Source organism: Castor canadensis, chromosome 11, assembly GCF_047511655.1.
Source record: "Castor canadensis chromosome 11, mCasCan1.hap1v2, whole genome shotgun sequence".
NCBI lineage: Eukaryota > Metazoa > Chordata > Mammalia > Rodentia > Castoridae > Castor > Castor canadensis.
In genome coordinates this window covers 13095405-13117350 of record NC_133396.1, presented here as the reverse complement: position 1 = coordinate 13117350, position 21946 = coordinate 13095405, and the positions used below count along the sequence as shown (strand labels likewise).

The 21946-nt window shown below is 34.2% G+C and overlaps 1 protein-coding gene across 19 annotated transcripts in view; it reads left to right on the top strand.

The window, feature by feature from the left end:
- Positions 1-21946, top strand: part of Cep112 (centrosomal protein 112) — a 459140-nt gene that overhangs the window by 120617 nt on the left and 316577 nt on the right. For all 19 annotated transcript variants that reach the window (XM_074045313.1, XM_074045307.1, XM_074045308.1 and 16 more), the window contains 5 exons: positions 770-924; positions 1309-1438; positions 2166-2258; positions 2988-3047; positions 14768-14847. In XM_074045313.1, the coding sequence (XP_073901414.1) occupies positions 770-924; positions 1309-1438; positions 2166-2258; positions 2988-3047; positions 14768-14847 (518 nt within the window). The remainder of the gene's footprint in view (positions 1-769; positions 925-1308; positions 1439-2165; positions 2259-2987; positions 3048-14767; positions 14848-21946) is intronic.

Below are 21946 nucleotides of genomic sequence, written 5' to 3'. Positions count from 1 at the left end.
TCATAAACACCTTTATGCAGGTTTTAAATTGCAGTCCTACCAAGGTGAAAAATTCAAAATGACTTAAATATCAAATAATAGAGAAATGGTTTATTTGAGTGATAATTTTGAATATGGGAAAATAGAGAAATGCTTTTAATAAGTATCTTCAGTGGAAAAGATACTTTAAAATGAAATGACTGAAAACTTGTGCACTAACATGACAACTGTGTAATAAAGTATTCCTGTGTAATTGGCAATAAGTACATTGTTTATGTAATAATGTTAGTGTTAAAATTTGGGTTTAAAGTATGATTGTATTGCTTCTATAATTTTAAAAAAGTTTTAAAACTTCAAATTAAAAATAAAAGATAAGTATTTACCTAGTGAATAAAACTAATGAAGAGTTATGAAGCGCTGGCTTATGTGGTAGAGTGCCTCCTTAGCAACTGTGAGGCCCTGAGTTCACAGAAAATATAACCTTCCTGAGGGCAGGGACTTTACCCTATTTCCTGCCTTGTTCCTACATGTTGGAATATTTCCAGACTCACTAAGTATTCATTAGATGAAGAAATGGCTAAGAGTATATAAATGTATTGTTAATTTTATGTTAGAAAACATTTTTAAAAGATTTGGTTAACTTAGAGGTTGATTTAATTTTTTCTACTGTGGTTTATGATACATTTGTTTTTATTAGACTAATAGGCAGTACATTTCTTCAAGTTACTTAGCGTGGTACCAAGTGTTATAACGTGAGTCAGAGACTTTCCTAAGTATCACCTATTTTTAGAACGACATGATCAAAGAACTGGAGGCCCGTGTCCAGCAGCTGACTGGAGAAGCAGAGAACAGCAATTTACAGAGGCAGAAATTAGTTCAAGAAAAATTGGAACTTGAAAGATGTTACCAGATGACATGTAGTGAATTACAAGAAGTAAAGGCAAGGTATTGTGTGAAATCAGATATGTATTGGGGGTAGCTGATATTAACTGATTAATTAAAAAATTAATCGTACTGTGCATTTAATCTTACGGAGGTTCTAAAGTAAATAGTACTGTTTGTTTATTCTTTAACATTCCTTTTAGGGCTGGCAGTGTGGCTCAAGTGTTAGAGCACTTTGGAGGCCCTGAGTTCAACCCCCAGTGCTGTGAGAAATAAGTTCCTTTTAAACATAAGTGGCATAATATTCACAAACAATTGATAAAAATGTGGATTCGTAGTCGATATATTGAAAGATAATATATTTTGGATTAGTTGATTAAAATTCCATTTTATAGACTGATTCTAAAATATTGGAAGTTTTATTTTTTTTAATCTTACTGATTTTAGGCGCAACATCCTGCATAAAGAGAAAGACCATCTTGTAAACGATTATGAGCAAAACATGAAACTAGTACAAGCCAAATATGATGCTGACATAAACCTCTTGAAACAAGAGCATGCTCTTTCAGCTTCACAGGTACTACAGTTGGCGATGGATCCATGCATAAAATAGTCATTTACTTTGCTCAGCCTGCAAACCTCAGACAGCCATGTCGAAGCTAATTATGTGGCATTTGAGAATAGTCACTCCTTTTTAAAAAATTTATTATTATTATTATTATTGTTTATTGTTGTTGTTGTTTTATTGGGGTACATTGTGTTTTGAAATAACTGAAACCAAGAATTTTTGTTGGCATTTAAAATGTTGAAAATGTTAAATAGTGTGACATAATATTTTACATATTAAAACATAACATGTTTTATATAGTGTGACATAAATATTTAATAACTTAAATCATGCTATAAATTAATCCTTTTAAATGCCAAAGTTTTAAAAGGAGGAAACATGAATTCTGAGGAGAAATAATTAGCTTTTTAGTAATAGCTTTTATAGAGTAACTACATATACTATTATTGTTTTGAAATATTGGTTCTTAGTTTTATATTTAAAATTTTAAAAGTTTTCTGTAAACCTCTTATTTTTATATTAGTGCCATGTTCTCATAACATAAAATGATATGCATATACTGATTTATATGTTTCTTTCAAAATATTAATTTTTACTGTCTTAAAAATATTTTTAATTCAGATTTATAGATAATTTTAATTCTGATTGGAAAAAGATGTATTTTTATTCAACCAGAAGTTATAGGATGGCACAAAAATCAATATTCTGCTTTTTACTTGTCTTAAAATCCTCCCAGGCAGCCGGTGTGATTGAAGAATTAGAACAGAACATATGTCAATTAAAACAGCAGTTACAGGACTCAGAACTTCAAAGAAAGCAGCAACTCAAGGTGAGTTTTTGTATTCTACCCAGAACAATGGCCCAAATGCACTTTTCCTTTTTAAAAAATCTATGTTTATAAGTGAGAGTTTAAAAAAAAACTACATGTAGTCATTTGTGATTCCTTTGTCACATTGTGCAATTTTCATTTTATTTATTGTAACTGACAAAAGTAGATACACTAGTAGCACGTAGAAATAAAGGACAATAATTTTAAGTTGAGCGATCTCCTTTTTTGAGAATAGTTTAAAAAATAAATCTTATCTAAGTATATTGTTTTAGAATAGTGTCCCCCTTTTAAATTATCTGCCAATCTTTATTATTTTCCTTCTCCTCCTCTCTCTTTTTCTTGTATCTTTCAGATTTTTTCCTTTTCTCTCATGATCAAAGAGTACCAAGGATTCATAAATGATATAACTTCAAATTTATCATTTCCATATTGAGTCAGTTGGTCATTCTTAATCTCCTAATCAGAAGGTCAGAAAGATCCTCTTACACTGTAAAGAAGGTACTTTGGAGAATGGTAACATCTCCAGACAACTAAGGCTTTATGCCCTGTAGTATAAATCTATTCCAGTTCCCACATGTAGCTTAGAAAATTGAGTGGATAGGGCTCCCTTAGTAAAAATATGCAGTAAAGTTTGACATCAAGTATATTCATTGATTTCATTGAATTACCAATTTTGTTGACTCTAAAGCAATTTAAAATATGATACAAATAAAAATTTATCATTTACAGGATCAAGAAAATAAGTATCAAGTGGAGAAAAATCAGTTAAAACGCACCTATGATAAAAAGGTAATATGTTTTGTGGGAAGCTGTAAAACGTTTAAAATAGCAAATGAGGCAATTAATGGGACTGATTTTGTAAAGCCATATGTTCAAACTGTTAAAGAATTATTTGTTTCTAAGCTAGTTTCAGCTAACCAGTAATCAATTTTTTCTTCATTTTTGTCGACATTAAAATATAACTTTCATGTTACATTTAATTGGTGAAGAGTATTATTATCTTAACCTCTCATCAAAACACTTTGAAATTCTATTTTCTTTTTACAAGTTTAAAAACGTAATACAATGGGAATTACATTATATTCCATTGTATCACATGTGCAATACGAACTTTGAATATTTAACCACTGAACATAAAACAATGCAAGAAATGGCCACTACTTAAAAATTGGTAAGTAATTGGTTTTTGTCCCTTACAATATGCATATTTCTGCTGACATGTTAATATTATCAGTAATAACTAGGGGGGCATTAATACCTTCCTTATGTAGCAAAGTGCAGAGTCCAGTAGACTTATGACTATGACACTTCAGTTCTGAAATTGCTGTAAGACATCAAAAGAAAGAGTGGTTGAAATATTAAAGGTTTTTTGTTGCCTTTGTAATTATTTGCTGCTCTAACATTTACAAATGTACACATAATAGAAAGTGAGAAAAAGGATTACCCTTCCATTAATTAAAATATATACAAGTTAAAGGTAAACATGGTTTATATCACAACATTCTTAAACCACTTTAATAATACATCTTATCTGTCCATATGGTCACTCAGTAGATATCCATTAAATACTTTCACTGGGCAAGGTATCATATTAGGTACAAGGCAAGGCTGAGGATGAATTTGACAGACTCTGCCCTCCAAGAGCTTAATACATCCAAGGGATTTATAGGAAGAAGAATGTGTCATTTAGAAAAGTATTTCTCCTGGTACATATAAACCTGCATATATGCCCTTTAAAAATTATAAATATTCTTACTGCTGCAGTTTTAATACAGTACAGCTCAATGCAAGGTCTTAAGTATGTTTTATATCTACAAAATGATATGTAAACAGGAAGGGGAAATATTGCTTTGATTGAAATAAAGTTTTTCAGTATCTACTGCTGAGCCAAGAAGCCTCATAAATATTTCACTTACTAGAGGAGAGCATGCATTATCATAAAGCCTTGCTCCCCACTGTAAAAGCATCTGGATCCTTTGGCTGTACTCGATAGTTCATTGTTCATTGTTTGGGCAAATCTCTGGTTTCTCTTCATTACAGAAGAGCCTCCTGCTCTGTTACACTCTGTGGTCAGCCTCTTCCTGAGAAGTGGTATCTGTGTATCTGTGAGACAGATGGGCAGGTGTCAAGGAGAAAGGCACAACTGTCTAATGGTGAAAGAATATATTCCTCTCCCAAACTTTTAAGTCCTATTGAGGACTGTTAGATAGAGAGATAGACCTATATAGGCAGTCCTTTCTCTTACCATTATCTTTTCGTGGGTATGTGGCTATTAAGTAAGCTAAGGTTCCTGCTATCAGTCCCTCTCCCTCATGAGTATCCACAGAGAAGGAAATCTGAGAACTCAGTTCATCTTTATCCTGTAACCTGTCAGCTGCTCCTATTCTAGTTCACTCTGGGAGCAGACCGAAATCCTCTTTATTAGGCACCATAACTACAACTGTTCCCTTTCTGTGAGCTATTAGAGTGGCCTAGCTTTTTAATAAAGTAACTAAAGTGCATTAATTGTTTTCAGTGTAAATAAGACTTGTTTAAAATAACAGCAATCTTTAAAAGAAAAATAATTGCATTTGTTTGTTCATATTGCATATGCTCCTAACATTATTTATTTTGGAAGGAAATGTTGCTCAGCATGTCACTTTTTGTTTTACAATTAATTCCATAATCTCCCCCTTTTAAATTGACATCTGTTCTTCTTTCTTTATTAAACCTGCTGTGATCTCAAGCCTTGAAGATTTGATGTCTTATACCCCCCTCAGGGAATATCCTTTTTGACTGCTCAAAGAGCTGACATAAATCTGACATAGCCCTAGCCTGTGTAACTGGATAGCTAAATGGGATATATAGGGCCTTTGTTTGTATGACAGTGTTACAGGTGTGCACATTCAATAACTTTTGGTATGAAACTTAGTTCTGAATATCTGTTCAGGAGGAGGAAATGCCATCTGAATGACATTATTTCCTCATGCCAGTGTGAAAGCAGCAGGATGGGAGCATACCATTCCAACTTGTCTTTGAGGTAAAAGAAAAGCATCAGATGCTGTCCCTAATTTAGGCACATACATATTATCTAATGACCTTTATTGATCTCGGGTAGCTGTTGCCTGCTCTTAAGATCTTTGAACATCAAACAAATAATAGGTAGTAAAACTAAATGTCATTGTTTGATGAAGTGTTCTAATCTGTTAGATCAGGAAATGGTTAGACTAAATGATTTTACTAGCAAGGAAACACCTGCCTCCTACAAATAACCTATTGCTTGTTTTCCAAACAGGCACCAGAGAGTAAAGGATGGTGCTGTTATTAAAGAAACCAGGAGGCAGATGCTAAATATTCACAATCCAAATGTGCTATAGTAAAATCATTCTGATATAACTATTTAACAAGTAAGGTGTGAATGATGATAGGTTTGAAGCCACTAACATGTAGTCATTCCAGTGCTTAGCATTCATACGTACTTTTAATTATGTCTAAAATAATTTAAAATTTCCAAAGCTTTACATGTAATATATTGGACAGTATTTTTCAACTGTTACTGACATGATTTTCTTCAAGAGGACTGTGCCTTTCCTGCAGGTAAAAAAATGAAATTGAACAGAGAAAAGACTTAGAGAGGTCATCCCAAGTACTATATTTCCAATATTGGGAAGCAATGGTTAGAGCAGTTAAGAGACACAGGAGAACTGTTCAGCTTGTTGGTTTTGGTCCAGCACCTGGCCTGTGTCTCCTATGCCATGATGTCTGCTACAGTACATTTATTTCCTGATATAAAGCCCAGTCCCCTTTAATTTAAACAGGTACTTCTTCTTTTGATTACCTAACTTCTTCAATGCAAGGGAGTAAAAAATACATTTAGTAAATATTCGATAAATGAGCCTAAGTTTATCAAAATCAATTATTTATGGCAAATTCTCATGTTTGAGAATTTACTATGTATCTTTAACTACTTGACTTGTATGTTCATTATTGGCACTTTCAAATTCATTTTTGATATTAGCAATATGTTTGGGAAAAGATTAGAAGAAAATCATACTAAGCCTCATTGGGCAACAAAGCAAGATCCTGTCATAAAAAGTAAAAATAAAAAGGGCAATAACATTATATCTTTCTAAGTTGTTTATCCTTTAATTTTCTTTTATGTAAAAGTAAATAATGTTTTACCCAATAAGACTATTGATCTGTAGCCTTTTTAAAAATCAACATCATGCAGGAGGTATCACAATACCTGACTTCAAACTATATTACAAAGCAATAACAATAAAAACAGCATGGTACTGGCACAAAAACAGACATGAAGACCAGTGGAACAGAATAGAGGATCCAGATATGAAGCCACACAACTATGAGCAACTTATCTTTGACAAAGGAGCTAAAAATATACGATGGAGAAATAGCAGCCTCTTCAACAAAAACTACTGGGAAAACTGGTTAGCAGTCTGCAAAAAACTGAAACTAGATCCATGTATATCACCCTATACCAAGATTAACTCAAAATGGATCAAGGATCTTAATATCAGACCCCAAACTCTTAAGTTGATACAAGAAAGAGTAGGAAATACTCTGGAGTTAGTAGGTATAGGTAAGAACTTTCTCAATGAAACCCCAGCAGCACAGCAACTAAGAGATAGCATAGATAAATGGGACCTCATAAAACTAAAAAGCTTCTGTTCATCAAAAGAAATGGTCTCTAAACTGAAGAGAACACCCACAGAGTGGGAGAAAATATTTGCCAATTATACATCAGACAAAGGACTGATAACCAGAATATACAGGGAACTTAAAAAACTAAATTCTCCCAAAACTAATGAACCAATAAAGAAATGGGCAAGTGAACTAAACAGAACTTTCTCAAAAGAAGAAATTCAAATGGCCAGAGAACACATGAAAAAATGCTCACCATCTCTAGCAATAAAGGAAATGCAAATTAAAACCAAGCTAAGATTCCACCTCACCCCTGTTAGAATAGCCATCATCAGCAACACCGCCAACAACAGGTGTTGGCGAGGATGCGGGGAAAAAGGAACCCTCTTACACTGTTGGTGGGAATGTAGACTAGTACAACCACTCTGGAAAAAAATTTGGAGGCTACTTAAAAAGCTGGACATTGATCTACCATTTGATCCAGTAATACCACTCTTGGGGATATACCCAAAAGACTGTTACTCCAGAGGCACCTGCACATCCATGTTTATTGCGGCACTATTCACAATAGCCAAGTTATGGAAACAGCCAAGATGCCCCAGCACAGACGAATGGATTAAGAAAATGTGGTATCTATACACAATGGAATTCTATGCAGCCACGAAGAAGAACGAAATGTTATCATTCGCTGGTAAATGGATGGAACTGGAGAACATCATTCTGAGTGAGGTTAGCCTGGCCCAAAAGACCAAAAATCGTATGTTCTCCCTCATATGTGGACATTAGATCAAGGGCAAACACAACAAGTGGATTGGACTATGAGCACATGATAAACGCGAGAGCACACAAGGGAGGGGTGAGGATAGGTAAGACACCTAAAAAACTAGCTAGCATTTGTTGCCCTTAATGCAGAGAAACTAAAGCAGATACCTTAAAAGCAACTGAGGCCAATAGGAAAAGGGGAACAGGTACTAGAGAAAAGGTTAGATCAAAAAGAATTAACCTAGAAGGTAACACCCACGCACAGGAAATCAATGTGAGTCAATGCCCTGTATAGCTATCCTTATCTCAACCAGCAAAAACCCTTGTTCCTTCCTATTAATGCTTATACTGTCTCTACAACAAAATTAGAGATAAGGGGAAAATAATTTCTGCTGGGTATTGAGGGAGGGGGGGAGCGGGAGGGGGTGGAGTGGGTGGTAAGGGAGGGGGTGGGGGCAGGGGGGAGAAATGAACCAAGCCTTGTATGCACATATGAATAATAAAAGAAAAAAAAAATCAACATCAATAGACTGTAATTTCTTACTTACCTGGTGTTTAATTAATTATCACCACAATTATCTGTAATATAAGTCAAAATAAAAACATCCAAAAAAGGACCTGAAGCATACAATACAAATATATTCTATTAAGAAAAAAACTCAATGACATTATTTGTTGACTATTGTGCACCAGTATGCTGGGGACTAGGGTCATAAAAATAATGAGAAACAGTTTCTAGCTTTAAGGAAGCCCCCAGCTCAGAAATCTGTGCATCAACAGGTATATGTTTCTCTCAGAGGAAGTCTCTCATTCCCCACCCAGAGAGTCCCACTCTCCCTTTATAAATGGTTCTAATATTTTTATAAATAGTAAATTAGATCAAGGTGCTTGTATTTACACACTGACAAGCATATTAAGTGACAGCTGAAAACATGACAGAGGTTAAGATTGAATAGCGAGCAATAAGAAGCTCTTGAAAGGACTCAAAATGTTTAGCAGTTCAGGTCCCATTTTCTGAGAGGCCAAACAGTCTGAGAAATCACTGTATTGTGACAAACTGTGATTGTGGGTGTTCATAATGACATGGAATTATAAAGAAAATGTTTTTATGTAGAGTATTTAATCCGAGATTGTAATAATAACTTCACACTTGTTGAGCATTTGTTATGTTCCCAGAATTATCCTAAGAGCTCTATATGGAGTAATTTATTAATTTATCACAATTCTTTGGTATACTTACTGTTGTTTTCCCAGTTTTTCACAGTCAACTAAGGCATGTTAAATAACTTGTGAAGGAGTAAAGATACAAATCTGTCCAATCCGATTCTGGAACTTTTGCTCATACTCACCATATGCTTAATTTTTTAAAAAATGTTTCATTTAAAGAGATAATCTCAATTATGCTTTCATGCAGCGAATTCTTGAGTCCCCCTGCAAAGAAAAAAAATGGGCAGGAAGTAAAGTGAGGACACTGGCCATGTGATACATTGGAGAAACAGTCCCAATATGTAGAATACTGTTGACTTCGCAGTAAGTCTGATAACAGTTCCCTGTTACTGTTCCATGTAATGTATCATTTTAGTGCATGAGAAAGGCAAGCAGAATAACCCAAGTAAAATTCTGGGAATTGTCCTAGAAGTAAATTTTAGCTGAGAACAAAACCATGCTTAGAGACATATAATAGAAGCAAGGTTGCGCCCCCTGTAGTTTTTGTCAAGTACCACATCTGCATGGTGAACACTGTTCAAGGATGAGTAGGAGAAAAAAGCCAAATGAGGTGTGTTGAAAAATACTGTAAATAATACTGTAAGAAATAATACTGTAAAAAATACTGTAAATAAATTACTGAGAGAAGGGAGTTTCTTTGGAAATCTATTACTCAAGAAATTCATTGTAGAGTACAAGAATAGGTATGATGGCTATGCAAGAGAAACACACATCACAAGGAAAGAAAAGGATGAAATGAAAATAGAGGCAGTTGGCATAAGAAGGACTGTAAGGAGATAAAAGCACAGTGGCTGATTTAAAATCCACATGGAAGATGCATGGGTAGAACAGATATTATAGGGACTGGAATCAGTGATGTGAAGGAAAAAACATACTTATCTTTCAGATTGCAAAGAAAAGGAGCAAAGAATCATAAATTTGGGGAAAGATGATAGATACTGAGGCAGAAAATAGAAAGCTAGTATACAATTGATGTTTTGAAGGTCTCAGAAAAAATTAATACAAAAGTAGTTAAAACTTTTTAGAAGGTCTGTGTATGCAAATTTGAGTCATCCTTTTTCAGGTAAAAATTAGTAGAGATTGAAAAACATTTGAATTACAGTACAAAGAGAATGATCTTATGTGTCTGGATCAGAGGAAGGGGAAGGCAAAAGTTAAGTGATGTTAATCTTCTTAGGTGCAAATTTAAATGTCATAAAATAGAGTAATATATGCTGTATTTTTAGGCTAAAATACTGTTACCTAGGAGTCTTTTATACTTTCCTTCATATGTGAAGACAACAGAATGACATTATTGGATATAAAAAGCCTCAGAAAATGTATCACTAGGATATTCTTTTTGAGAAACAGTATTACTGGATAAGATACTTTAAACAATCTGTAAATAAGAAAAAAAACAACCAAATTAAAGTCAAATACATTTTAGAATGAAAAAGGAATAATGGTGAATGCCAAAATGATAAAAACCAGAAGAATTTAAATATTTATTATGTACGTGATATGAAAGGATGCAAATATCAAAGAGATTATTGAAAGAGAAAGTATGTAAAGTTCAAAATTTGAAAACAGCTACCTGGGTCAACATTCTCAGATTATATAAAAGAAAACTAAGATGAGTAGGAGAAGGAGAAGTAAACATGAGTTAAGTTATTATTTAGAAAGATAGAGTGTTAGAAATTAATTTTTCACTTGTGGAATATTAGAGAAATATAGGTTAAAATTATTGTGAAGTCTTTGCCAGCAGCACTGGTGAAATTAAAAACTTTGTCTCCAAGGGACAGTACATGAAAAAAAATTAGGGGCCAGTATTTCTGATGCACATAGATGCAAAAATCCTCAAGAAAACACTAGAAAACCAAATTCAACAGCACCTTAAAAGGATCAGACACCATGATCAAGTGGAGTTTATCCCATGAACTATCCAACATAGGCAAGTCAATCAATATGACATACCACATTAATAGAATATCTCAAAATCACATGGTTATCTCAATAGATCCAGAAGAAGCATTTGACAAAATTCAACAACCTTTCATAATAAAAGCTCAACAAGTTACAGATAGAAGAAATATACCTCAACACAATAAAGGCCATATGTTACAAACCCACAGCTAATATCATCTTCCATGGCAAAAAGGTGAAAGATTATTCTGGAAAATCAACAACAAAACAAGGATGCTTACTGTCACTCCTTCCAATTACTATAGTGCTGCAAGTCACAGCCAGAGAAATTAGTCCAGATTTTATTTCAAGAATGGATTTTTATAATATTTTTTTGGTGGTGGTGCTGGAGTTTAAACTCAGGGCTTAACACATGCTACGTATTCACTCTACCACTTGATTGACTCTGCCGGCCCTTTTTCTTTGTGTGTGTGTGTGTGTGTGTGTGTGTGTGTGTGTGTGTGTGTGTGTGTGTGTGTGTGTTGGATATTTTTAAGATAGGGTATCACAAACTATTTGTCCTGGCTAGCTTCAAACCATGATCCTCCTGAACTCTGCCTCCTTAGTAGCTAGGATTGCAGGTGTGAGCCATTAGTGCCTGACTCAAGAAAGGATTTTACTGATACAAAAACATTTATGTTTCCAGAATCTTCACATTAGGTCATCTTTGAGTTCCATTTTGGGCTTTGAATATTGAATTCTACACAATTCTATACAACTATAAATTCTACACAATTCTAAACAGTTCTATACATTAGATTTGTGTTATTTTGGTAATATTTGCATTCCAATTTAATTAGCATCTTGCTAGGTACCAAACACTATAGTGCATGCTAGGGATCCAAAGAAAGTAAAACAATGATTTAAGACTTAAGCCTGGTGAAATTTTGAACCACCGTCTTTTTTAAAAAATTTATTTATTTTTTATTATTCATATGTGCATACAATGCTTGGGTCATTTCTCCCCCCTGCCCCCACCCCCTCCCTTACCACCAACCCCACCCCCCCTTTGTCCCCTCGACCCCCTCAATACCTGGCAGAAACTATTTTGCCTTTATCTCTAATTTTGTTGCAGAGAGAGTATAAGCAATAATAGAAAGGAACAAGGGTTTTTGCTAGTTGAGATGAGGATAGCTATACAGGGAGTTGACTCACATTAATTTCCTGTGCATGTGTTACCTTCTAGGTTAAATAATCTTGATCTAACCTTTTCTCTAGTTCCTGGTCCCCTTCTCCTATTGGCCTCAGTTGCTTTTAAGGTATCTGCTTTAGTTTCTCTGCGTTGAGGGCACCAAATGCGATCTAGTTTTTTAGGTGTCTTACCTACCCTCATATCTCCCTTGTGTGCTCTTGGTTTTATCTTGTGGTCAAAATTCAGTCACCTTGTTGTGTTTGCCCTTGATCTAATGTCCACATATGAGGGAAAACATACGATTTTTGGTCTTTTGGTCCAGGCTAACCTCACTCAGAATGATGTCCTCCAATTCCATCCATTTACCAGCAAATGATAACATTTTGTTCTTCTTCATGGCTGCATAAAATTCCATTGTGTATAGATACCACATTTTCTTGATCCATTCGTCAGTAGTGGGGCATCTTGGCTGTTTCCATAACTTGGCTATTGTGAATAGTGCTGCAATAAACATGGGTGTGCAGGTGCCTCTAGAGTAACCTGTGTCACATTCTTTTGGGTATATCCCCAAGAGTGGTATTGCTGGGTCATATGGTAAATCAATGTTTAGCTTTTTAAGTAGCTTCCAAATTTTTTTCCAGAGTGGTTGTACTAGTTTACATTCCCACCAACAGTGTAAGAGGGTTCCTTTTTCCCTGCATCCTCGCCAACACCTGTTGTTGGTGGTTGAACCACCGTCTTTTCTATATTTTCCATGTAAAGTAAAATAAATGTAGTGGCAAAGATTTGCAAGGCAAGTTGCTCTTCCCTTTCCTAATAAGAAAAACAGTCTTTGTTTTTTTTCTTTTTATTAGCATATATTCATTGTACAGGGGGATTTCATTGTGCCAATTCCCAATAGCCTTACACTGTACATTGGTTAGATTGTCCCCACTATCTCTCCCCACAACCCTCTCCCTGTCCCACTTAAAGCAATTGCAAGAGATTTTTGTCATTCTATTTCATGTGAAGCCCATATTTCCTCATCTCTATCTCCTCCATTTGCTCTCCCCCTCCCACAAATACTCCCCCACCACTGTACCTATTTTACAGTCCTATCTTTCATTTTGAATTCCAAAGTCAATGTTCAAAGTGGTCTTGGTGTATCCCAGCTGTGAATATACTTAATTTTGGTCAGTATAACCCCTCAGCAACTCTCCCTTACCCTTTCTCTTCCACTCCCTATTATTCAACAGCTTTCAATACATATCATTATGTCTTCTGTCTGCACAGATGTAATGCATTTTGATATTGTTGACTATCATTCTCTTTTCCTTTCCCTCATCCCCAAGTGCCACAGAGTAGTTCAGCTATTACAAACATGTTCTACATATCAATGTGTATAAGAAAAACAGTCTTTATGAGATATTTTAAATTTATCATTTAAAATATGGTGGAGAGAGACTCCTGTCTTCCAGCTCTCCTGATTATTCATTCAGCCACCTGCATTCTAAAACTCTTCTTCTCAGGTTTAAAAAAACTTTTTTTCTTCCTTTAGTGATTGCCATCATAGTAACCAGTAGAAGCTTTTTGATAACATGAAAAGTTGCCAATCTACATTCATCCCTTTTAGTTTACAAGGAGAGAGTTTATTTTACTAATTTACTTATCAAAACACCAAGGGAAAAATACAAGAGAATTATAAAAGGAAAACACCAAAGAATACAGGGTTTGAGTTCAGTATGTCTCCATTCAAACTAATAAGTATAACTAATGGTTTTTGGCTAGCACCGATTCAGAGTTTGCTATGGCTTACAGTGTGTTTGTGTGTTTCATTGTTTTTGTCATTCCTCTCTCCTACTGTCCATCAGTTTCACTTGCAGACTTACCACAATTTCTAGTAGGTCTGTAGTAGCTATTCTCATCCTAAGAAGTTAAGGGCTCACTTGCCTATTGTTAAGACTCTGTGGCTTCTCTTGCCATGTGGGTGGAACCGTGATTGCGTTTGTACTCCTCCTTTTCTGTCCAGCTGTAGTAAACTTTCCTTGTCATGTTTTAAGATCCCTAAAATGTTTCTCTGCCTTCACATGTGAGTTTCTGTGAAGAGACTTCATTTAGCCCTTGTGTCCTTGATGCAGCCATCCTACCTACTCCAAGGATGCTACATTCAGGAAAGAGATAGTCATGAGGGGAATTTCTTGCAAATGTGGTAAATGGATATAGAATCATGCCCGGCCGTGGAAGGGAAGACAACTGTTTCATCATAACCCTTCTGTATTTGGGAATATAGACACATTATTGTGTTCAATCTTATGAGATTCTTTTCACTAAAATAAAACTTTAAAAAAATCATAATGATTGGTGCCTCTTGGGGTTTGTTATTTAAAGAGAATCTGCATGTAGATTCAAAAAATTATTAATTAATAGAAAATTGACATTAGTAGTCATTTTATGGTAAATGATTTTGATTGAAGTTTCTTACTTTGGCAGTAGTGGGGATTGAACTCAGGGTATTGTGCTTGCTAAGCAAGTGCTCTATTACTTGAGCCATGGCCCAAGTTCTTTTGCTTTTAATTTATTTTGCACATAGGATTTCATGCTTTTTGCAGGGCTAGCCTAGTGCTGCAATCTTCCTACCTCCACCTCCCAAGTAGTTGGGATTATAGGAATGTGCTACCATTCCTAGACTGTAAATTTCTATCTTGAAATATCAAAATCTGATTTTATATTAAAAGTGGATTTGAGATTACAGTTTTGTTGTTTGCTGTTCTCTTTTTTTTGAGTACAGTTGTCTTTCAGTAAATTTCACATATTCTTGTCATGGCAGGTTCATGAATTGCAGAGTGAGCTTGATAAGGAAAAAGAAGATGCTCAAAAGAAAATTCATAAATTGGAGGAAGCTTTGACGTGAGTAAAATCATGTTGTATCTAATTTTTTAAAAAATATACTCATATTAAACCAGGAGCCAAATTAATAACTAGAACCTAAGGATCATGTTTTATAAGAGCCTTGCTGTGGATTAGTTTGCATTGGTTTTTCATCATGGGTCAGTATTTTCAGAATTTTTTAAAAACAGAAATACCAGCCTAGTCGTTTTTAAGTGATAGAAATGTAAGAAAGTAAAATTTGGTGGTTTCAGATTATTTCTTCCTCATAAATGGCAACATATTTTTTAATGAGATTTAGGTTTTAGGACGTTTAAAAATTGCTCGATAGATTTTGTTGAAAAATTTGGTAATGTTATATCTGAAAATGGACTACTATACAGGCATTGTTTAGGAAATGTTTTATCTCATGATATAATACTTAAAGGTACATTGAAGTGCTAAAGTGTGTCTTCTCCATTCGCTTGCTAAGTGGATTAGGCCCTACTTATGATGAGGTTTTACCTTGAAGTTGGTATCTGGTAGACACTGATTCATTCAGTAGATATTCAGTTCCTACTATGGGTCAGCCAATGTGTAGTCCTTTCTCAAAGGACCATTTAGTTTGGTTAGAAAGTTATTTAAGAAATTTGAAAATTACAGGGTAGAGCTAAAAGACCTTTAATTGGAGGAAGGCCAACAAGGCACTTCCCCCAAGAAGGTGATTTAAGAGGAGGAGTTTCCCTGAGTTCAGTGGACCTTGTTACCTCCCAGCAAATCAGCTAATTTCATTTTTCTTGCTTTCTCAAATCTCCAAATAGGAATGCCTTTAAAATATGCCAAAAAGAACTCCCAGCATCAAATAAACTTTGTATCAAACTTTCTCTGGGCAGATTGCAGAACCATTCCCTCTCCCTTGCTTGTTAGTTAAATATATTGGTTCAATTGATGGGATAGGACATCTTAAAATAATGTATGTACTATGACATCATAAGATACTAATTTTTATCTATGAAGGACTTACTGCTTGATTGTCCACATCATCAAGTATGAGCTAGATGAAATAAAAAGGGAATAATTAAATTCATTAAACGTTAAATATACACCACCTTGAATCATGACAAGACTGACACTTATTTTATTTTTATTTTTTGTTTTTATTGAGACAGGGTCTTGCTATGTAGCCTAAGGCTGGCGTGGAATTTGCTATGTAGCCCAAGTTGCCTATGAATTTGTGATCCCCTGTCTCAGCCTCCCAAGTGCTAGGATTATAGGTTTGTACATCATGCTTGACTTCAAGACTAACACTCTTTAAGAGCTTTAAAGGTCGCTTTAAAGGTCTTGTGAATTAGTATGTTGTATAATGTGTTAGAGATGCTAGTGGGAAAACTGGGTGACTTTATTCTGATCTAATAGTGTCAGACGGCTAGGAGTCATTATATGAGAAGGTGATGTTGATATAATTGCTCCAAGCAATTGAAACTGCCAACTCATTCTTTGTTTAGTCCTCAAGTTGATATCTCAGAGATGTGATTTAAGAGGGACACTATGGATTATGTGCAGCATTTTTCACTTAAAATGATAATGCCTAAAAACTGATTTTCCTATTGTTGTTTCTAGTAAATAAGACTAGTTTAAGGTGATGGCCTTACTGCTGGTTTTTATTTTTGTTTTATATATGTGCTAATCATTTTTGTTTCCTATTTCATTTTTATTATAGAAATCATTTTAATACCTCAAGTAACTAAAACTTATTGAAACTATAACTACAAATGATTTGAATTGTATGTGTTCATTTTTTATTTTTCAAAGATAAGTAAAATATAGGAGAAACTTAATAGACTAAAATGGAAAATGATTGTATTTAACAATCATTAGTATAACTCTGAAGGACTAGCGCTTCAAAAGTATTGTTTCTTTTTTGAAGGAGTTAAAATCTATGAGCGTGCATAAGACCCAGGACACTGGATTATATTCCCAGCAACACTACCCGCCCCCCCCAAAAGCCCCCCAAACTATCAACAACACATACAGATAGTATATGTTTGGTTTATTCCTATTTTCTTTTCTTTTTGCGGTACCGGGGCTTAAACTCAGGGCCTACACCTGTATCCACTCCACTAGCCCTTTTTTTTGTGAAGGGTTTTTTTGAGATTGGATTTTCCCTGGCTGGCTTTGAACCACAATCCTCCTGATCTCTGCCTCCTGAGTGGCTAGGATTACAGGAGTGAGCTACCAGCGCCCAGCCTGGTTTATTCCTATTTTCTATAATCCTCTGTTTACTAATTTGATTTCTAAGTTTTGGATACAATAAAAATGACAAAGCATTGTTTTTGAGGTATTGTATAAATTGTCTAAAGTATTCAAGGAAGCCTTCAAAGCTGTCTTTTGATTTTCAAACTCCTCTTGCAGTAAAATACAAAAATTACTCATAACAAATTTATGCTGATCTATTTTTAACTTTTTTGCATTGTCAGATAGTAAGCATTAATATTTCTTACACTGACACTAACATAGATAAGTTTTCTGCTTTTCAGTCAGTACTAAAATTATGTAGCAGTAATTTCACTAGTGCATTTGGTCTTTAGGTGATAAGGCTGTAAGTGACCTTAAGGAAAGAAGCCATTATTTAATGAAAACATTATTGTTTTGGTTGTAGCTGCTATATGTACACCCATATGTATATGTCTATGTGTCAATATATGCACCATAAAAAACTCTACTACATTTTCTGAAAAAAACTGAGATGAAACAAATTCAAATTTGGGCCATAGCCTCTGGCTGGATGCTTCTTGACATTGCTGATACAAACTAATTGTGAGGTTCTATTAAAAGGAGGCAAGATTCTCGTGACTATTGAATATTTCCTTAGTCTTCTTTTGAATCATTGTCTTAAATCTTCTGACAATTGCTTTGTAAAAAGCATAAAAGATGCTTGCCTAAATTTCTATGTTTATATAATTATTTAGAAGTATTTTGTTAAATTTTGTTCTTGTCTATATTTTCCTGTAAATAAATCTACTAGAAGGAAAAGTGGCTAATTGTACCTTTAGGTTTTTTTTTTTATTTTAAGCTAGAATATAGAATGCTGTGGTTTTAAATCTAAAAGTTTTATGGGCTAGAGATGTAGCTCAGCAGTACTGTGCTTGCCTAGCATGTGTGGGTTAGATCACAAGCTCTGCAGTAAATGAAACAAAATAAAATTTTTATTTAATTTAAAAAATCTGAAAGATTAAAAAAGAACATACAGGGAAAAGCCCTCCATCCTCCCACAGCTACACATTTTTTTCTTCTTAGAAGAAGCAGTGTACCCTTGTCATCCTAGCATAAATATTTTCCTGCCATCACCCTCCTCTTCACACACTACATATATTCTGTCCTTACTTGTTTTTTTTTTTTACTTGTCAATGTATTTTGAAGGTAGTTTCATAGAAGAACATCATGTGCTTCCTCATTTTATTTTATATTTTACATATTTGCTATAATTTACTTAACTCCCTATTAAAGAGCACGTGATGAAAATTCTTCCATTTATCTTTTGCTACATAAATGGTTTGATTTTTACCTTTAAATCTGTGACTCATTTGGAATGTATCCAGTGTAGGTTCTGATATATAAGTCCAGTTGGGTTTTGGCATTTGTTAAATAGCTATTATTTTACATCATTCATTTAATAACCTAGCCTTTGTTTCACTAAAGTATCTGCTAAAGTACCTTTTTTCCCTATTAGATTTTCTTTTAGACTTCTTATTCTGCTCCAGAGGTCTTCATATGCTTCTACTGTCTGCATACTCTTTACTGGCCACAGTTTAAAAATGAAGTGCATATTCTGGCAGAACATCTTATTCTGCCCTAGAACACGTTTTGTTCTTTTGCAAATCTTCCTTTTGTTTTGCTTGTTTATATTTTTTCAATTCGAGCTTTGTAATTAGCTTGCCTAGTTAAAAAAAATCCTTTAGTCACTCATGTTTCTGAACATGTGTAGTTCAGCATAAAAACATCAACATCTTTTAATGCCGAGTATTTTTATCCAACACCGTTCCATTTAAGTCTTCTTTTGTGCCATTATATATCTGTATCCTTTTTTGAAACAAATAATTTATAATAAATTTGTCTTACTTAAATACCGTAAGTTGATTCTTTTGTATTAAACATGCTAGTATTTTTACTGTTAGCATAGGTGGTATAGAAATTAAAATACGTTGTATATTCTGGGCTTGAAGTTTTATAAGAATTTAAGGTAAAGATTTTTAAATCTCTCTACCTGGAAACATACCATGTACCTTTTATGTGAAGAATGTAAACTCTTTAGTGTATCACTTGCCCATCCTTCTGTAACCATTCAGTGTCTATTATGTGATTTCAATCTAATTTATTAATTCATACCACCATGTTTTTTGTTCTTGGAACTTTGTTGGTACATTTGGCATAATAAGTGCTCAATAAGTAGACAAGGCCTCTGTGTTAGCACCTGTTATGCACCTGCCATGAAGGGCACCTGGTGGGCTGTCTGAACTGGAATGTTCCTTCCCTTCCAAGGATGCTTGGCAGGTGTACAGTGAGTGAGTTCTTTTCACTTCTTTGGCTTTCCATATGTTTTCTAATTTCCCCCACATATTATTCTCCTCTTTAAAATGCTACAAGTTGAGGAGTAAAGCACATACACAGCCAACACAGTAAAGATATACGAAGCACATGGTAATGTTTCTGGAATTGTCCCTCTCCTGTCCCTTGAAATCTTACTGTTGCCCCAGGTTGTGAATCTTCTTTCCATCAGATCATGACATTTAGGACTCTCAGAGAATCCTCTTAAATTTTTCTGAAGACCCTGTTCTGTGCCTTGTTGACAATGAACTGCATGCCTTCTGTTCGTGTATCTGACATTGACATTGACCTATACATCCCTTTTCTGCCGCCATCTTTTTTTCCTTGTGAACAGAACCTTATTGAGGGTTTTCATCATGCAGTCTTATAGTTCTTACGAGTTTATAATAAAGTACAAGTATAAACCAACTAGTTCACCAACTGAACACACCCATGTAACCAGTTGCTAAACCCAGAAACTGAATGCTACCACTATCCTAGAAGCCTTCCCCACTCCTGAGCTACTAAGGGTCTCTACTCACCTACAAGAGTAAGTACTGCCCTGACTTCTTTTCTCTGTTTTTAGTAACATATAAGTAGAACCATGTAGAATGAACCTTTTTCTGCCTAGCTTCTTTCTCTCAATAATTAAGTTTGTGAGATTCATCTATATTGTTTCATATCATTATAGTTTATTGGCTGTCTCTACTTGGTGATGTTATTAACAGCACTGCTGTGAACACTCTATATGCCTTTTGATAAATACACTTGTGCATTTTTGTTGGACATATACCTTCACCAGGTCAAGTAAAGCAGACAAATGGGAGAATCTCCTATGTGCAGTTCTTGGAGTGAGTGGAACTTGACTTATCAGTGGCATTATCCGGGTCAAGTGAAGTGAGTAGGGATGGAGGGGAAGGCCTTTCTTCCCTTTTGCTTCACCAAGCTGTATTTTTAAACCTCTCACTCTGAGAACAGTTGTCATAACCAACTTTGTTTGTTGAGGAGGATCTATGACCCACATTTTTTGATTATGGACCTACTCATTGATACATGATTGATTATGAGCTTATTGAGGAAGTGTGATAAGGAAAAAATGTGAGAAATCTTTCATGACTTATGTTCTGGATTTATCTATATTTAAATGTATAGATATATTTGTTTATCTATGGATTTGTCTGTATCTACATATATAGATATATTTATATATATATGAATATATACATATTTTTGTATTCTCTCCAATAAATATTTCTGTTATGGGTAGCTTGTTTTGAAAATGTATAATCATATTTTCACCTATTATTACTTTTTTAAGTATAATTTCATTTGTACATACAAGTATTGAAAAAAAAGGTGCTTACATTTTCTAAAGCATTCAACTGATAATATCCTTGAGTTACACTTTTATTTGGCCAGTTTTGAAGTCTGTTCTCAATGCTGGTACATTCAGCAAATGTGCACCATCTGGTTATTGAAAGTCATTCTTTGCATTTATTTATGTATATAGAAATTATTAGCACCTCTACTTTGCTTGCCTTTATAGTTTTGTTTAAAATGAGGAAATTTATGAAATAGTTTTGGGTGTTTTTTCCAGAAAACTGACATATAGCTTTTAAAAACATGTCTTCTCACTTAGTCTGTATAGAATTTATAATCTCTTGCTATAGTAGAAAAGCAGATTATTTACCCCTAAAGTTATGTTTTTAAATAAGTTATGAAATCTCTTTCATTTATCTTAGGTTGCTTGTTTGTTATTATAAATCAGCACTTATAATATTAGTAGAAATTGAGATTAATCTTCAAATAGGAATGCCTTAGAGTAAAGATATTAAAACAGCAAAGTTATAATGACAGTGTTTTTGTTCTTTTATTTACAAGGCAAAAATCTAATAGAATATGAAATAATCTTGTGATTATTCAAAAAGGGGGGACTTTATTTTGATTAGACTTGTTTTTTAATGGAACATTGCCTAGTGCAAAATTTGGGTGATGTTGCATTATGGGCAGACAGCTTTCCAGTTTAATGCAGGAGCTTGAAATTTGAATTTTGTAGAAAGGGAGAGCTAGGTTAAATCAAGTTTGTATAAGAATTTTTAAGTGTAGCAGAATAATAGTGCAGTTCTAAATTTAGTTTTTAATATTGCCACCATGAGTAACTGTGACTTGATCATGTTTGTAAGGTTGGTAAAGAATATCCTAAGGAATTAATAGTGATATTTACTTTAAAATGAGGTAATTTTTTTAAATGGCAAAACATTGATTAAAAAGTTATCTAGAAAGGAACTAAAAAGGAAGCCTGCAAACTCGAGGCTTTCTTTCTGAATGAAGAAAACATGTTTCCAAGGTCACCTTGATAAGAGATTTTATTTTGTTATTTTATTTTTTTGGCGATGTGAGGGTTTGGACTCAGGACCTCACACTTGCTACCACTTAAGTCACATCCCTTATCCTTTTATTGCTTTATTTAACTTTTAGGTAAGGGCTTGGGTTTTATTATTTCTATTGCAAAAGGATAGAAACATTAGAGTAATAGAAAGAAGGCGATAGAATAAAC